Genomic DNA, 16,829 nt, shown 5'->3' with positions numbered 1-16,829 from the left:
AGCTTTAGCATCATTCCTTCCAAAGAACACCCAGGGCTAATCTCCTTCAGAATGGACTGGTTGGATCTCCTTGCAGTCCAAGGGACTCTCAAGAGTCTTCTCCAACACCACAGTTCAAAAGCATCAATTCTTCGGCGCTCAGCTTTCTTCACAGTCCAACTCTCACATCCATACATGACCACAGGAAAAACCATAACCTTGACTAGACGGACCTTTGCTGGCAAGATAATGTCTCTGCTTTTGAATATGCTATCTAGGTTGGTCATAACTTTCCTTCCAAGGAGTAAGCGTCTTTTAATTTCATGGCTGCATTTAGGCACATATAATGCCACATGTGTATGCTTTCATTTAAAGCTCAAAAACCCTAGGAGGTAGTTACTGTTCATTACCCATTCTACAGGGAGGAAACTAAGTCACAGTTGGTAACCATTAGAGCAGGGATTTGACACCCTCAACCCCCTGACCTTCTAGATCCTGTCTTACCCTTTGCTCTAGTCCATATTTTGTTTAAAAATACAGTTTGATTGAACTGCCATTTTATACCCAGCCTGAGCTAAGATTGCCAAAGGACAAAGTATCAAACAAAGTATCAATGAAAAACTTGGTAAGAAAGTATATAATTTTTAGCTAAATAGGAATACAAACTACAAAAATGGCATCAGGATCAGAGACCTCAGACCACCAAGTGAGGACAATTAGGAAGATAAGGTCCTCTTGGTCCTCTTAAATGAAGCAAAAGGATATTAACTAGTAATTTTCAAATGATTACTTGGTAGTTTATAAACAATTGTTGTGCCAGTTGTCCTGTTTTAGGTTCACAAATCTCCAAAGCTGATATTAAAATCTCCATTTTGCACATGAGAAAATTCTCCATCAACAAGGCAAAAATTGTCCAAGCCAATCTGGTATGGGGAGCAAGAGGAAGCAGAAACCTGAGACCAGGTCTTCTCATGCTAAATCTTGTCTGCTTCCTCTTTGTTTCAACAAGTCATCCAACAGTGTCTGTGGTTCATGTATAAAAGTCACCTTGATTTCTAGACTGTGTATCAAATAGCATCCAGTTGCTCAGAATCTCTGATCTCCTAGCAACAGAGAATCTGACACCCAAAATCAAGCTGTCACCCTCTCGTTCAGTGTGACAGCAAACCGACCTCTAGACTGTAATCCCTAAAAGGGAAAAGGCAAATTGGAACACTGGAACTCCCAAATTCTCACGAGCCAGTATTAATCCAATGTACTGACTGCGTATCTTAGTCTAGGCAAGTATTAAAGGCTGAAATTCTTCTTATTACAGTCTAAAGCATCACTAAATTGAAGGTGCTTGGATATAGTTGTCTCTAAGCTCATCCCCTTCCCGTCATCCTCTTTACTCCTGGAGCCTTTTAACTCAAATTCTCTATAATGCAAAGTAGAACTCTATATGCTAAATAAAGATGCCACAGTGACTTTTCCCTTGTTTACTACTCTGTTAAAGACTGTAAAATCATGCATATTTTTAATAACTATAAATGAAAAGGAACCTTCAAAAATTGTATACTTTTTAAAAATGATAATTGAAAAAAAAGAAATACACCCAACTTTTTAAGGAGAAAATAAGACAAAGAAAGGGAAGGAAAGTGTGTCACTGTGGAGTGGTCACCCTGAGCGAGCTCATAACTTCTCTCCATTTTCAACTTGGTATTGTCCAGTATGGAAAGGGCATGGGCTCCTTCATGAGATCAAATCTCAGTTCCAAACCAAATTGAAAAAATCATCGCCACTCTCTGAACTTAATTTTCATTCTCCAGGAAGTGGGAGTGATAATACACATTTCATGGATGTTTTCAGAATTAAAGGCATAATGTATGTGACCCAGGCTGAGTCTGGCCTACAGCTGACGTGGCAAATGCAGGATGGGTGCAGTGCTGTACCTCATTTCCATAGTATGTTGTTCCTGAGATTTTCTATAACTAGGAATTTATTTTCCCTTAAAAAAAAATTTAGAATCTCTAACAGTTTATTTCTCCTTTCTGGAAAAGAAGTATATTTACCTAGAAATGGCTATTTCCTCTTCAATCTGTTTCCCAGCTCTCTCAAGCGCTTACTGAGCTATAAAATCCTTAAATACACTGGAAGACTTACCACTTTAAATAATTGCTTTGTAATACATATAATCCAAATTGTTTGCCTGGCAAATCTAGGTGTTTTAATGCTTGAGCATCATCTTTACCTCCTCTTCACCAAGAGAATGAATCAGACCAGTCTAGTCCTTGAACTCTAAAAGAATAAGATTTAAAATAACTTGAGTGGATTTCAAAGAAGGAATGTACACAGAAGACTTAGGTTTGACCTGGACAGAAAGAGAAGCAAACCTGGACAATTCTTATCTTCTGTGGACTTGCACTTGCTGAACCTTGGAAATACCAGACTAACTTTTATAGTGAATGAAGTGAGTGACCTTGCTTATCTCTTTCCAACCTTTTGCTGTAAGCACCTCATCTCTTGGAATTTAAGTAACAGTGTAATGGTCACTTCAAGTTCAGGCTTATCCTCTTGTGTAGAAGTTCACTTCACAAAATGCAGTACCTCTAAGATGGCCTTAAGAAAAAATGTTACCCATTGCAAAATTCCAAAGAGGCAGTAGGAAATCAGTATTTTTCATTTGGGGTTGTATATATTACCTTGGATCTGAGTGAGGTAACAGCAAGATTCCCGTGTGCTCCGTGGTCTCCTCAGTGGCCCTAAGGAGACCTAGGACCATTGTCCTGACATGGCAGTAAGTCCTCTGTACTGAACCTCCTGTCTTGGTAGGAGGCAGGCTGTCTTTTGTTACCAGCTACTGTCCCCTAGGATCTTTCTCCCTATCTTCTCTATTTTGTCCCAGTGGCCTTCAAGTTTTCACTTTCTGTTTTGTTTGGTTTGCTAGCTTCTATTCTAATGATTTTGGTTCTCTTTTTTCTTTTTCTGGTAAGTAAGTACTCTTGGAATATGGGAAGTTCACTCTCTAAGGGCAGTCTCCTGGAATTTCTGCTGGTCTTGCATATAAGAACTATGGACCTGAGTTCTGCAAGTATTTGTCTTGCTGGACTACAATTACTTGGGATGATTTATAATAAAATTGGCCAACATGGGGCTTCTTTGAAATTCCTAAATTAGTTTTCCTATGCAGGGCTTCCTGGTGACACAGATGGTAAAGAATCCATCTGCAATGCAGGATACCTGGGTTAGATCACTGCGTAGGGAAGATCCCCTGGAGAAGGAAATGGTTACCCCCTCCAGTATTCTTGCCTGGAGAATTCCATTGACAGAGGAGCCTTGTGGATTACAGTCCATGGGGTCTCAAAAGAGTCCGACATGACTCAGCGACTAACACTTTCATTTTCACCCATGCAGTCAATTAGAAAAATGTAAGGCAAAAATTGAAGCATATCTCAACAGGCATTTTTGAGGACTCGGGAAACATAATAATTAATCCATTTCCCTCAGAGAAACTGCTCACAATTCTGTAGAAGGATTTCAGAACTGCAAATTCCTCTGAGGCTTCTGAGAGCTCTCTTTGTCTCTGACTCTCTCACTCTCACTCTGCTCCTCTCTGTTCCTCTGAAGATTCACCACAATGTTTTCCTTGCTCTCCATATCTCTCTGAACTTTCTTTTTATAGCACTGTTGATTGATTATTACAACAATAATTGTAAGGACCTAATGAAAATGTCTATGACTACTGTGGTCATTTTGAATTAACGGCCCTAATTCTGACCCCAAGGGAACAAAAGTCCTCAGAGGAGTTGTGCATTTCTCCCCCTGTTTCTTTGAGATATAAATGTTCTACCTCATCTTCTTAGGGAACTCCTGTCTAGACCATCTCCAAATCATAAGACTGAAAAAAATGGAAAAGAGGTCTTTTAACTCAAACTGCTAAAAGGACTCTCTGGCCCAAACAGTCTCCTTAAAATTGCTTGTCAAGGGCAAATGCAAATCTTATAAGTCTTCCCCACACATAATAAAAGGCTTCAGCCATCTGAGCAAGCAGATATAATTTGTTCCAACTGTTATTTATAAACTAGTGAGTTTTTTTTTTATTATTGTACCTGATTCATGACTAAAGTTTTAAAATTCAAGCTATGAGATCTCTAAACTCTCTAAAATCATATACCTTCTGCATGATCACCTCTCTTTCTCCTCTGTGGGACATGGCTTTCTGGGAATGAGTCTCCCCAGTGCCAAGGGGGTTAATACTAATGTCAAATAACCAAGTGGTTGATCATCAATGCTTTCTAAAGATACATCTCTATCAGAAGGGAGAAATTTGGAGAACTGTGAATGGAAAACCAAAATGGAGTCAGTATTGCTAAGAGAGCACTCTTAAATGGAGCCAGGAGACTATTAAGGAAGTGTGACATATGTACCTTTAACCCTGGATGAAATCTGACTTTTTGGTCTGTTGAAGTCATCCACAACACCTGCCACAAATTCAAAATACTTATCAGACCTTTACCCTAAGATAACTTACATCAGTCTATTCATTTATCAGACCTCTACCCAGAAACAACTGTGATTTCTTAAGAACAGACATGTTCTGACTTGTATCAGAGTCAATCACAACTGTCCCCATGCAACAGTGATGACTTTTTATTCTTATTACCCCTCAATCTCTCTTTCCCAGAACACTTTTTCAGGGTACCCAAATCTGTCTCCAGAATTGCAATTCTTGAGACTTTAAATAGGCTGTATCCATGTTTATATGCAAAACAAACAAACAAACAAAAAAACCCACAGAAATCCTTAACAACTCACCATAAATTTTGTTTTCACTGCTTATAGCTCTGGAACCATGAGCCTTTCTTTTAACTTCTCTATGTCTCCATTTGTAAAATAGGGAAAAAATAATCTCTACCAGTAAGGATCAAATAAGACAACATATATGCAAATACTTTGCAAATCATAAATATAAATCACAATATATGCAAATCACATAAATGCAAATCACAATATAAATAGTCCTATCTTATAAAAGATAGTAACCTCAAGACTATTTGCCTTAACAAAAAATCATCTCAGAGAGGCCAGCTTATGAAATTTCAGGATTTCTGGCTAGATTCTTAACCAAAAAGTAGTTTAAAGTAAGGGGATACTAAGTCACTTCAGTCGTGTCCGACTCTGTGCGACCCCATAGACGGAAGCCCACCAGGCTCCCCCGTCCCTGGGATTCTCCAGGCAAGAACACTGGAGTGGGTTGCCATTTCCTTCTCCAATGATGAAAGTAAAAAGTGAAAGTGAAGTCCCTCAGTCGTGTCCGTCTCTTAGCGACCCCATGGACTGCAGCCTACCAGGCTCCTCCATCCATGGGATTTTCTAGGCAAAGTACTGGAGTGGGGTGCCATTGCCTTAGAAAGTAGGAGGATGGGGAAACAGAATTCAGAGAAAGGAATGTGTACCTAAAAGTAGCGTAATACTATCTCCTCTTACTTTCTCAATCATGGTATTTCACTTTACTGTCGTGATAGTTTTGGTAGAATCTGCGAAACCATTTATTGCAGATTCAATTCATTTATTTAATTTAATTAAATAATTATTGAGCACCTGCTGTGGACACGAGCTAGGTGCTACACACAATGAAAAGCCATGGCCACTGTCTCCAAAAAACTTCTAGTCTAATAGGAGAAAAAGCTATAAAAAGAACTATAACATAGTGGGGGAGCTCTGGGCTTAGGGATTAGGAACTCAGGTTCAACTTCTTTATCCATGTGACCCCTTTACCTGGACCATTCCCCATGTGCTCCTCCCCATCAGCCACCATTACCTTTTAATGTTTATCATCCTCTGATGCTCGGAAAAGTCTTTCCTGGTTTTTTTGACTTGGTCAATTCCTTACCTACAATCCTATGATAACCATGAAACCTTCCTAAGTATTGTGTTGGCCAGTAAGTTCATTCAAGTTTTTCCATAAGATGTAACAGAAAAACTCAAACGAACTTTTTGGCCAACCCAATAAAACTTGTAACTGTTGGATTTTTGCATTTATTTGTATAGTGATCTGATGAATTCTGTAAAGAACCTTGATTTTACTATAATACTTCCTGCTCCTTGCCCTGCCCATGAGCTAGCACTATGGTTGACATACAACCTGTGCTCATCAAATTTATAAAAGGAGGAGGAAAGGAAAGAGACAAAAAGGAAGGGAGAGGGAAATCCTGACTGACATTTACCAGGTTGCAAAGTAATTGTCCTCTCTGTATCCTCATCTCTAAGATAAAAATGATAATGCCATTTTCCAGGGCTGTTGTGAGAATTAGGTGGATGCATGTTGATGTATGGCAAAACCAATACAATATTGTAAAGTAAAAAAAAAATAATAATAATAATAATAAAGAAAAAAAAGAAAAGCTTCCCAAAGGAGGTAGTACTTATGAACCTTGTATAAGAGAATATGTATAAAGTATTTGCCTAACATAAAAAAAAATAGCATAATCAAGGAGATGTTGCTTTGTAAAATGTAAAGAGAATTGCACTGTAATAGAAGGTAGACTGCAGAAAGCATTATAGCAATGAGACTTGAAAATATAGAGCTAAAAAAGAATGAAGGAAAGGTGATTAATTTCTTCCAGACTTAGGACAGAGAATGGATCAACAAAGATTGAATAGACAAGGTGATTTATGGCCCAGGAATGAGTAGGTTTAATAAGTAGAGATAGAATGCCTACTCTCTGTATTTACTGTAAAGAGAATGTCGGGATGAGTGCATGCAAGTGTAAATGAGTTGAGTCCTCTCCAGAATGTCACTCAGTAAGAAGAGGGATTGCTATCTGTTTTGTTCATAGCTGTATTCCCAGTGTCTATAACAATGCCTGGTAGACGATTGGTACTTGCTCAACAAATAATGAATGAACAAATAAGTGAAAGAATGCATGGAGGAAATAGGGAATATCAGAAGAAATGCAAGAGTAAAATCATGGACAAATTATCTGGTTACCTTAGAAAATGTTGCTGAAGTGGGGAGCCTGGGTTTGGAGAGAAGAGGCTGGAGAGGAAGAGGGAGGGGAGGAAATAAGGGATCCAGGAAATATCATCACACATGCTGGTGGCTGATGAGCATCTGGGGGTCTGGTGGACCGCAGGTGTCATTTGCATGGCTGATTTGTGGGATTTTGAAGTTTTCAAATTAAAGCCCCTACCTTTGACATCTTTAGGTGAAACTGAAGGGAAAATGTTCCCCATGAAAACATAGAAGTGATATGCCTAGAGTCAGGCCTAATAGTCAATCATCACAATGTTTTCTGCACATTGTCTTTGGCAACATGTGACATACAATAACAATGAAGGGAAAAAACTTATTTGTGATTATAATAAAGATAAAAACTACGGAAATCATCAGGATCATCTGAATTCAAAACACCAATGAGTGTAAATCGTGTTATTTGCATAGAAATGTGGCATCGATACAAATATTGGTTAAAATTCAGGAGTAGATGGATAATGAATAAAATGCCACTTTTAAAATTATAAAATAGAAATGTAATTACTCTTATCATTTGGAAAAAATGTCACTCTTTGAGGCATTTAATAAAAGGAGGGGAACAGAAAATAAACTAGGTGCTAAAGACTTCCAGCCAGTATATCACGTTTACTATTTTTTTTTCAGTTAAAAAAAATGACTACCTAATCAGTATCTAGGATAATGATCTGTAATCTTACCAGTGTGAGATTGATGATAAATACCAAGTACTGATTTTTTAATAACACAAAAAAACAGATATACAACACATTTTCAGATAGGAGTCATCCAGGCTTCCTTACTGGGAAATCTTTACTGTTCAGCTATTATAATATAATTCAAATAGTATCTTTCTTAAAGTGTCATTTTAATGCAAATAACCCAACAGCAGACTTTTAACCTTCTGGCTCCCAAAGCTTATTTTTATCTAAGACTCACATAGTAGAAGTGTTTGAAATAATTGAGTTCTTCTCTAATTACATAAAGACTAATTTAGCACCTCATTTATTTGGAGAGCCTCCGGCATAGCGAATCCATTTAAAATGACTCACAAGAGCAGGTAATTAAAAATTAAGGTTGAAATCAAGATGAAAAAGGCAAGATTGAAGGTGGTTTCAACGGCTCTGATTAGTTGAAGAGGATAGTGAAATGAGAGAAAACCTTTCAAAGAGTTAGGGGTGGAGTGATGGAATACAGTTTCCTGAGGCACCAATGCCTTTTTGGACTTTCCACCGTATGTTCAGTTGCAAAGCCAACATGCAACTAAGAGACGGGACCTGATTGAGTGTAGAGAGTGTTGGGGATTCCTAGCTAAAAGGGTACTTTCCTCCTGTATTCTGTCCTACAAGGAAATGCTTATGGCTAGTAAGGGAAGGTGGAGAAGGCAATGGCACCCCACTCCAGTACTCTTGCCTGGAAAATCCCATGGACAGAGAAGCCTGGCAGGCTATATAGTCCATGGGGTCACGAAGAGTCAGACACGACTGAGAGACTTCACTTTCACTTTTCACTTTCATGCATTGGAGAAGGAAATGGCAACCCACTCCAGTGTTCTTGCCTGGAGAATCCCAGGGACGGGGCATCCTGGTGGGCTGCCGTCTATGGGGTCGCACAGAGTCGGACACGACTGAAGTGACTTAGCAGCAGCAGCAGCAGTAAGGGAAGGACATAGCACCCACATGAGCAAGGCCATTATATGTAGATGCATCTAGGCTACAGCAAGTCCTTTTGTTCAGTAAGCCTGTAAAGTTGCTGGATAAAAAACACATACACAAACAAATTGGTTCACAGTGCTTTTCAGGTCTACTAAATCCTTCTATATCTCTGTATAATCATTCTATTAATTTTTTAGTGTTTGATATTGAAACTCAAACTAAAAATCTAAATTTATCTACTTTTTAAAAATTGTAATATATAGTGGAAATATATTCTGTATATTTTGTACTATAACTTTATTCTATATTTTCCAATTCTCCTGTAAATGTGTTATCATATTTTCATAATTTAAAAAGTAAACAAGAAAGAGGAAAAAAATACACAGACACACAAAACAATCTTTGATAATGACCAAAGATCATTTACAATTTGTAAATGAGAGTGATCAAACCATTTACATTTTGTAAATGGCTTTTACAAATGTAATCTCACTTCATCCTCACACCAACCCAAGAGAGAACATATGCTTTCACTAGTTCCATTTTACAAAGAGAGAGACTGAGGTCCCAAAAGGTTAAGTAACAAGCCTAAGGTGTCACTCCCTACACTGACATTCACTACAATTGTAGTTTTAAAAGGAATGCCCTATGAATTAGGTCTTCTTAATGAAATCACATCATTTGTGGTAAATAACTGTAAGGCTAAGATGGATCCGGAGGCTGGACCTCTAGCCACCTCCTGCCTTGTGCTCATCTCCCCACAGCCATCCCATATCAAGATGTTCAGGAGAAAGGGCTGCCAGGTAGAGAATCAGGGACACACTCACTGTTGTCCTCAGCAACACGACATCTGCCTCTTGCAAGGAGCATGGGATGCAATTTGCCCACACGTGCCAAGCGGGTTTCCAGTAAAACACCAAGGGAAGGATCCCAAAGGAGAAGATGGATCCAGCAAGGCAGAGGGTTTCCCGGCAACTCTGAGTCCGGTAGCCAAATATCTCCTGGGGCAAAACCAAAATGAATCCAAATATTAGTTAAGCACAATAAACAACAAATGAACAAGTTGGAATTTTGCTGACGAAACTGGTGGAGGGATATGCAGAGTGTGAAGAAACTGAAGAGGTTGAGGGGAGAACAGAAGAACGGAGTGAGAGCTTGAGAAAGTGGAGAAAGACCCCTGACAAAATTCTTCATAAGCTGTGATTTCAGACTTCCAAGAAGTTGTATTCCAACTGGGGAAATTCGATTTTTACAATTTCAGCATCTGGCTGCCCTGAGCCAAACACTATACTACATGATACATCACCTTCTTTAAGTCTCCCAAGCATCTTCTGAATAGGATAATATGACCCTCACTTCATAAATGATGAGGCTGAGCTCAGAAAGGCTGAATGTAATGATTTGTCCAAGGTCACAGAGCTGGCAAGTTCTGCTGTCAAGATTCAAACCCAGATTCATCAGCCTTCAAGTCTTGAACTTGATCCACAACCTTTACAGATGTGACCATGAGCCATGTGTGAGACAGCAGCAGTGAATGATTTCCCTAGCTGAGACCAGCAGCTTTGTAGGACGAGCAGGGATGGAACGGGGGAAGCTGGAACCAGGCCTTGAGTTCAAAGTCAGGATTTGGTGAAACTGTTTGACAATGCACAACTAAATCTCAGCTTGCCTTTGGGGATTTGGGGTAAAGACAATTAGGCCTTTCTACCCTTCTCTCTTGTTTAGTAGCAAAAAGAATTTTATATTAAGGGGGGAAAACCCATAAAGACTATTTGATTTATTTCAACTCCTGCTTATTGAGCAGCTGCTATGTGCCATGAGGGGAATAGAAGATCATGGAGAATGCAAAGATTAACAAGGTAAGAGTCTGATCTATAATAAATTTATAATCTGGACAAACTTTTTCCTTCCAAGCAAAGCCTGGGACAGAACAGAAAACCACCCCTGAGGTTTATGGTCTCTATGCCACAGTGATAGCCCATACAGCCATAGGTATATCACATATTAAGTATAATAACTAAGGTTGAGAGGAAGGAGCATGTCTGATTTAAAAGCATGTTCTCTGGATCAAGATACTTTAGATTCAAAGCCTAGTCTTTGGTTTACTGGGTGTGAGGTTGAACAAGTAAGTTAACCTTTTAATTTCTTGCCTTGTCATCCATAAAATGAGGGTGGTGATGGCACCCACTTCCCAGGGTTGCTGTGAAGTTTAAATGAGTTACTATGTAAAAGTGCTAACATGAGTAATTACTGCTGTTGCTGCTACATTACCATTTCCTGGAATATAGACCCAAAATTCGATTGGAAATTTGACATAGCTTACAGGCATTTAGATCTAAGAATTCTTAGTATCAACTGTTCTACTTTTGTTAGAATTGCCTGGTAGGAAAAAGGGGGATCTGGAACGTGCAACTTTAAATCCTCCAACTTTCCTGTCTCAACTTGATAAAGGTGTATTAACAGGAAAGTTCCTGTGATCCTTGGCTGAAAGCTGCTTGCAGGTGTAATTACTGGGTTCCTTTCTCTTATTAGCAGTGCACACAGGTGCTGATAGCTTCCTTAGGTAGTGTTCACATCTGGAATGCCTTTGATAAAATGTTCACCTCACTGCAGAAATACAAGCTCTTGACTGACTTTGCAAAGTAGAATGTCTATCCTGACATAAATACTCTTCTGTCTCACACTCCAGTTGTCGCTCCCCAGATGCCAAATCTGAAATGTTTCTGTACCCTCACCACACTGGAAGCAATGCTTTGTTGGCTTCATACCAAGCAGCATACCAATTCTAAATTCCAGACCTGTCCTGAGTCCATCCCACCATCTTTTTCTGTGTGCTTTTATTACATTCCTACACTGTGGAACAGGTCAACTCTACCCACCCTTCCCACCCAGCCATTTTTTCACCTTTTTAAAAATATTACTTTTAAATGCTTCCTTATCTTGCCATTCAACTAAGCCCCTAGTTAATTATGCTGAAGCTATGCCAGTTCTGTCCCTAATACAAGCACGAATCTCCCTATCACTGTGTGTTCTTTTACAGGCTATTCAGTGAAAGCTTTCTGTAGTTTCCCAAATGTCTTCAGTTCATTATCAAAGTAATGCAAGAATGATGACCTTCAAGTTCCAGCAAAGAAAACTAGAGTTTAAAATGAGTATAGTAATAGTTTTTATTACCAACTAATGATTTGGAAACAATGACGGTAGCTAACATTGATGCAGCACTGAAAAACCTTTCACCATGTGCTTTACACACACTTTGATCTCATTGAAAAAGATCTAAATAAAATTTCCAATGCACAATGTTCATAAGTAACTCAGAACTGAGCTTCAAGTCCAGATCTAGGCAGTACAGTGAAGGTAAATGTGAGCTCACTATTTCTACTCTAAGGCCTTTCTTCATTTTGCTTTTAAGTTCAATTTAAGAAAAAAAATTTAAGAGTACAGCAAATTGCAGGCATTGCAGGGACTATTCATAGATACTGGGTTTAAAATGGTAAAAATGTGTACAGTGTGGTTTCTTATCAACCCATAGCAATTTCCTTCCTGCATTACAGAGTGTGTTCCATGTCTCTGAAAATGCTTGAGGGAACGGTTCCTACTACCCTGCACTCCACCCACACTTTGCCCCACAATAAAAGAGTCCATCAGACGAAAAAAAAAAAAAAAAAAAAATGTTGGGCAAGTGTCCCCAAAATAGTACCCTCTTGGCAGTCTATTTGCATTACACAATAGCAAGCTGTCCCTTTCTTCATCCCCCTCCAACCCACAGATTCTTCTCCTCCCCCTGTCCCAGGGCATCTACATCCTTTTACTCCTAAGGACCAAAAGTCAGACTTCTAGGTGTATAGGCCTTCTCCCTTCTCCCCTGTACTCAAGAAGTCAAGTCAAACTATGTTCCCTGAAAGTGAAAAGTGTGAGTTCCTCAGTAGTGGCTGACTCTTTACAACTCTATGAACTGTAGCCCACCAGGCTCCTTTGCCCGTGGAATTCTCCAGGCAAGAAGACTAGAGTGGGATGCCATTCCCTTCTCCAGGAGATCTTCCTGACCCAGGGATCAAACTGCGTCTCCTGCATTGCAGGCAGATTCTTTACTGTCTGAGCCACCAAGGAAGCCCCAAGCAATGATCTAAATCACCTTGGCCAACAGAACTCCTTAAGAGTCTACAGATCTTCTCAGAAATACACATACACAAATTTCTCCATAGAGATTCAGGGGGTTCCCAGCGTCTAGAAAAGACCCTGCCCCAGAGGGCTAAGTCCAAATCAAGGCTGATCTTAAAGAATTTACACTCTGTATGTGAACTTGGGACCTGATACTAGGCAAGCACTTAGTGAAAGGAGAAGTGTGAAGACAGGATCTCACGGAAATGCAGGGGAGGGTGAGAGGGTGGCCACCAAAGCAGAGCACTGGCTGACTCCAAGAAGCTCCGTGAGGTGATCTGATCACCTGGGGGCCACTGAGTCCTGAGAATGGCTGTCAGCCTTCTAAACTCAGAGATTGACAGGAGAACAGTTCCCAGAGAAGTCTCCAGTTAAACAGATCCCAGAGACAGCGGTGTCATGAGAGAGAGAGAGACGTATGTACCTGTCACACGGACCAGATAAATACATGTGTGGGTGTGAAGAGTTTGCTGTCTTTCCAATGGCACCATCTCCACAATTGTGATTATCCTGCCGGTGGAGCCATATGCAAGCATAGCCCTTAAACTGGGCTCTGGAATCTTCTCTCACCCTAACATGCTTTCGTTAAATATATTTGATCAATTACAGTCAGATCCTGTTGGCCTGGGAGCCATTTATTCTCCTTAAGACAATTTTGCTTTCCTCTTCTAGCTTCATTAAATATTGGAAAGTTAAAGTGATTCATTTTTTAAAAGCACTTCCCTTAAGATAATCTCTTTTCCCTTATTTTCAAATGTTTCGCGTGAAGAGAATGTTTTGCTACATTTCCAAGCAGTACAATAAGTTGTGCTAAAACAACACGGTTTAACTCCCTGCTGATCTTAACCACACATTCTATTCAAATTTCTGCCTGGGTTGTTTCCTGTTTGCCATTCTTTAGTGCTAAAGAATGATTTCCTAAGTGTCCCCTAAGTTAATTTAACTTCTCCATTTAGGTGAGAAATTCTCAACCTGAATGACCTAATCTTAAACTGGAGGCTTAAAAAAAATGGCCTGCAGAAAGGTTTCTTGTTGCCCAGGTAAGAATTTCTTAAAACTTTAAATTGGTGCCCCAGTTATTTTCACATAGAAGTTCTACTTTTTCTTTAAAATTAAATGAGAAGTTGTGACCATCCTGTACTCATATTCTTGCACTGGAAGAATCAACTGGGGACTAAAAAGATAACACAAATGAATTTATTTACAAAACAGAAACAGACTCACAGACACAGAGAACAAACTCACGTTTATCAAAGGGGAAAGGTGCGGGAGGAACGATAAATGAGGCGGCCGGGAGGAGCAACCCCACGCCTGAGGCCAGGGGCGGCGGCCGGGAGGACCAACCCCACACCTGAGGCCAGGGGCGGCGGCCAGGAGGACCAACCCCACATCCAAGGAGCCGTGGCTGCGCGGGTGCCAGAGGGCCTAGAGGAGCTATCCCACGTTGAAGGTCAGGAAGCGAGGCGGTGAGGAGATACCCCTCGTCCAAGGTAAGGAGCAGTGGCTGTGCTTTGCTGGAGTAGCCGTGAAGAGATACCCCACACCCAAGGTAGGAGAAACCCAAGTAAGATGGTAGGTGTTGCAAGAGGGCATCAGAGGGCAGACACACTGAAACCATACTCACAGAAAACTAGTCAATCTAATCACACTAGGACCACAGCCTTGTCTAACTCAATGAAACTAAGCCATGCCCGTGGGGCGGGTCATGGTGGAGAGATCTGACAGAATGTGGTCCACTGGAGAAGGGAAAGGCAAACCACTTAAGTATTCTTGCCTTGAGAACCCCATGAACAGTATGAAAAGGCAAAATGATAGGATACTGAAAGAGGAACTCCCCAGGTCAGTAGGTGCCCAATATGCTACTGGAGATCAGTGGAGAAATAACTCCAGAAAGAATGAAGGGATGGAGCCAAAGCAAAAACAATACCCAGCTGTGGATGTGACTGATGATAGAAGCAAGGTCCGATGCTGTAAAGAGCAATATTGCATAGGAACCTGGAATGTCAGGTCCATGAATCAAGGCAAATTGGAAGTGGTCAAACAAGAGATGGCAAGAGTGAATGTCGACATTCTAGGAATCAGTGAACTAAAATGGACTGGAATGGGTGAATTTAACTCAGATGACCATTATATCTACTACTGCGGGCAGGAATCCCTCAGAAGAAATGGAGTAGCCATCATGGTCAACAAAAGAGTCCAAAATGCAGTACTTGGATGCAATCTCAAAAACGACAGAATGATCTCTGTTCATTTCCAAGGCAAACCATTCAATATCACAGTAATCCAAGTCTATGCCCCAACCAGTAATGCTGAAGAAGCTGAATTTGAACGGTTCTATGAAGACCTACAAGACCTTTTAGAACTAACACCCGAAAAAGATGTCCTTTTCATTATAGGGGACTGGAATGCAAAAGTAGGAAATCAAGAAACACCTGGAGTAACAGGCAAATTTGGCCTTGGAATACGGAACAAAGCAGGGCAAAGACTAATAGAGTTTTGCCAAGAAAATGCACTGGTCATAGCAAACACCCTCTTCCAACAACACAAGAGAAGACTCTACACATGGACATCACCAGATGGTCAACACCGAAATCAGATTGATTATATTCTTTGCAGCCAAAGATGGAGAAGCTCTATACAGTCAGCAATAACAAGACCAGGAGCTGACTGTGGCTCAGATCATGAACTCCTTATTGCCAAATTCAGACTTAAATTGAAGAAAGTAGGGAAAACCACTAGACCATTCAGGTATGACCTAAATCAAATCCCTTATGATTATACAGTGGAAGTGAGAAATAGATTTAAGGGCCTAGATCTGCTAGATAGAGTGCCTGGTGAACTATGGACGGAGGTTCGTGACATTGTACAGGAGACAGGGATCAAGACCATCCCCATGGAAAAGAAATGCAAAAAAGCAAAATGGCTATCTGGAGAGGCCTTACAAATAGCTGTGAAAAGAAGAGAAGCGAAAAGCAAAGGAGAAAAGGAAAGATATAAGCATCTGAATGCAGAGTTCCAAAGACTAGCAAGGAGAGATATGAAAGCCTTCCAAAATGAACAATGCAAAGAAATGGAGGAAAACAATAGACTAGGAAAGACTAGAGCTCTCCTCAAGAAAATTGGAGATACCAAGGGAACATTCCACGCAAAGATGGGCTCGATAAAGGACAGAAATGATATGGACCTAACAGAAGCAGAAGATATTAAGAAGAGATGGCAAGAATACACAGAAGAACTGTACAAAAAAGATCTTCACGACCCAGATAATCACGATGGTGTGATCACTCACCTAGAGCCAGACATCCTGGAATGTGAAGTCAAGTGGGCCTTAGAAAACATCGCTACGAACAAAGCTAGTGGAGGTGATGGAATTCCAGTTGAGCTCTTTCAAATCCTGAAAGATGATGCTGTGAAAGTGCTGCACTCAATATGCCAGCAAATTTGGAAAACTCAGCAGTGGCCACAGGACTGGAAAAGGTCCGTTTTCATTCCAGTCCCAAAGAAAGGCAATGCCAAAGAATGCTCAAACTACCGCACAATTGCACTCATCTCACACACTAGTAAAGTAATGCTCAAAATTCTCCAAGCCAGGCTTCAGCAATACCTGAACCGTGAACTTCCAGATGTTCAAGCTGGTTTTAGAAAAGGCAGAGGAACCAGAGACCAAATTGCCAACATCCGCTGGATCATGGAAAAAGCAAGACAGTTCCAGAAAAACATCTATTTCTGATTTATTGACTATGCCAAAGCCTTTGACTGTGTGGATCACAATAAACTGTGGAGAATTCTGAGAGAGATGGGAATACCAGACCACCTGATCTGCCTCTTGAGAAATCTACATGCAGGTCAGGAAGCAACAGTTAGAACTGGACATGGAACAATAGACTGGTTCCAAATAGGAAAAGGAGTCCATTAAGGCTGTATATTGTCACCCTGCTTATTTAACTTATATGCAGAGTACATCATGAGAAACGCTGGACTGGAAGAAACACAAGCTGGAATCAAGTTTGCCGGGAGAAATATAAATAACCTCAGATATGCCG

At 40.3% G+C, this 16,829-nt stretch overlaps 1 protein-coding gene across 5 annotated transcripts in view; it reads right to left on the bottom strand.

Moving 5' to 3' along the window:
• Nucleotides 1–16,829, bottom strand: part of ATP13A4 (ATPase type 13A4) — a 124,089-nt gene that overhangs the window by 71,480 nt on the left and 35,780 nt on the right. For 3 of the 5 annotated variants that reach the window (XM_010834403.1, XM_010834402.1, XM_010834406.1), the window contains one exon: nucleotides 9,453–9,626. The exons of 1 other annotated variant lie outside the window; for it this stretch is intronic. In XM_010834403.1, coding sequence (XP_010832705.1) covers nucleotides 9,453–9,626 — 174 coding nt within the window. Of the gene's footprint in view, nucleotides 1–2,660; nucleotides 2,793–9,452; nucleotides 9,627–16,829 lie in introns of those variants that run through there. One more of the 5 variants, XM_010834405.1, reaches the window with a different exon arrangement.

Source organism: Bison bison, unplaced genomic scaffold (assembly GCF_000754665.1).
Source record: "Bison bison bison isolate TAMUID 2011002044 unplaced genomic scaffold, Bison_UMD1.0 scf7180017864032, whole genome shotgun sequence".
Taxonomy (NCBI): domain Eukaryota; kingdom Metazoa; phylum Chordata; class Mammalia; order Artiodactyla; family Bovidae; genus Bison; species Bison bison.
This window is presented reverse-complemented; position numbering and strand designations above follow the sequence as displayed.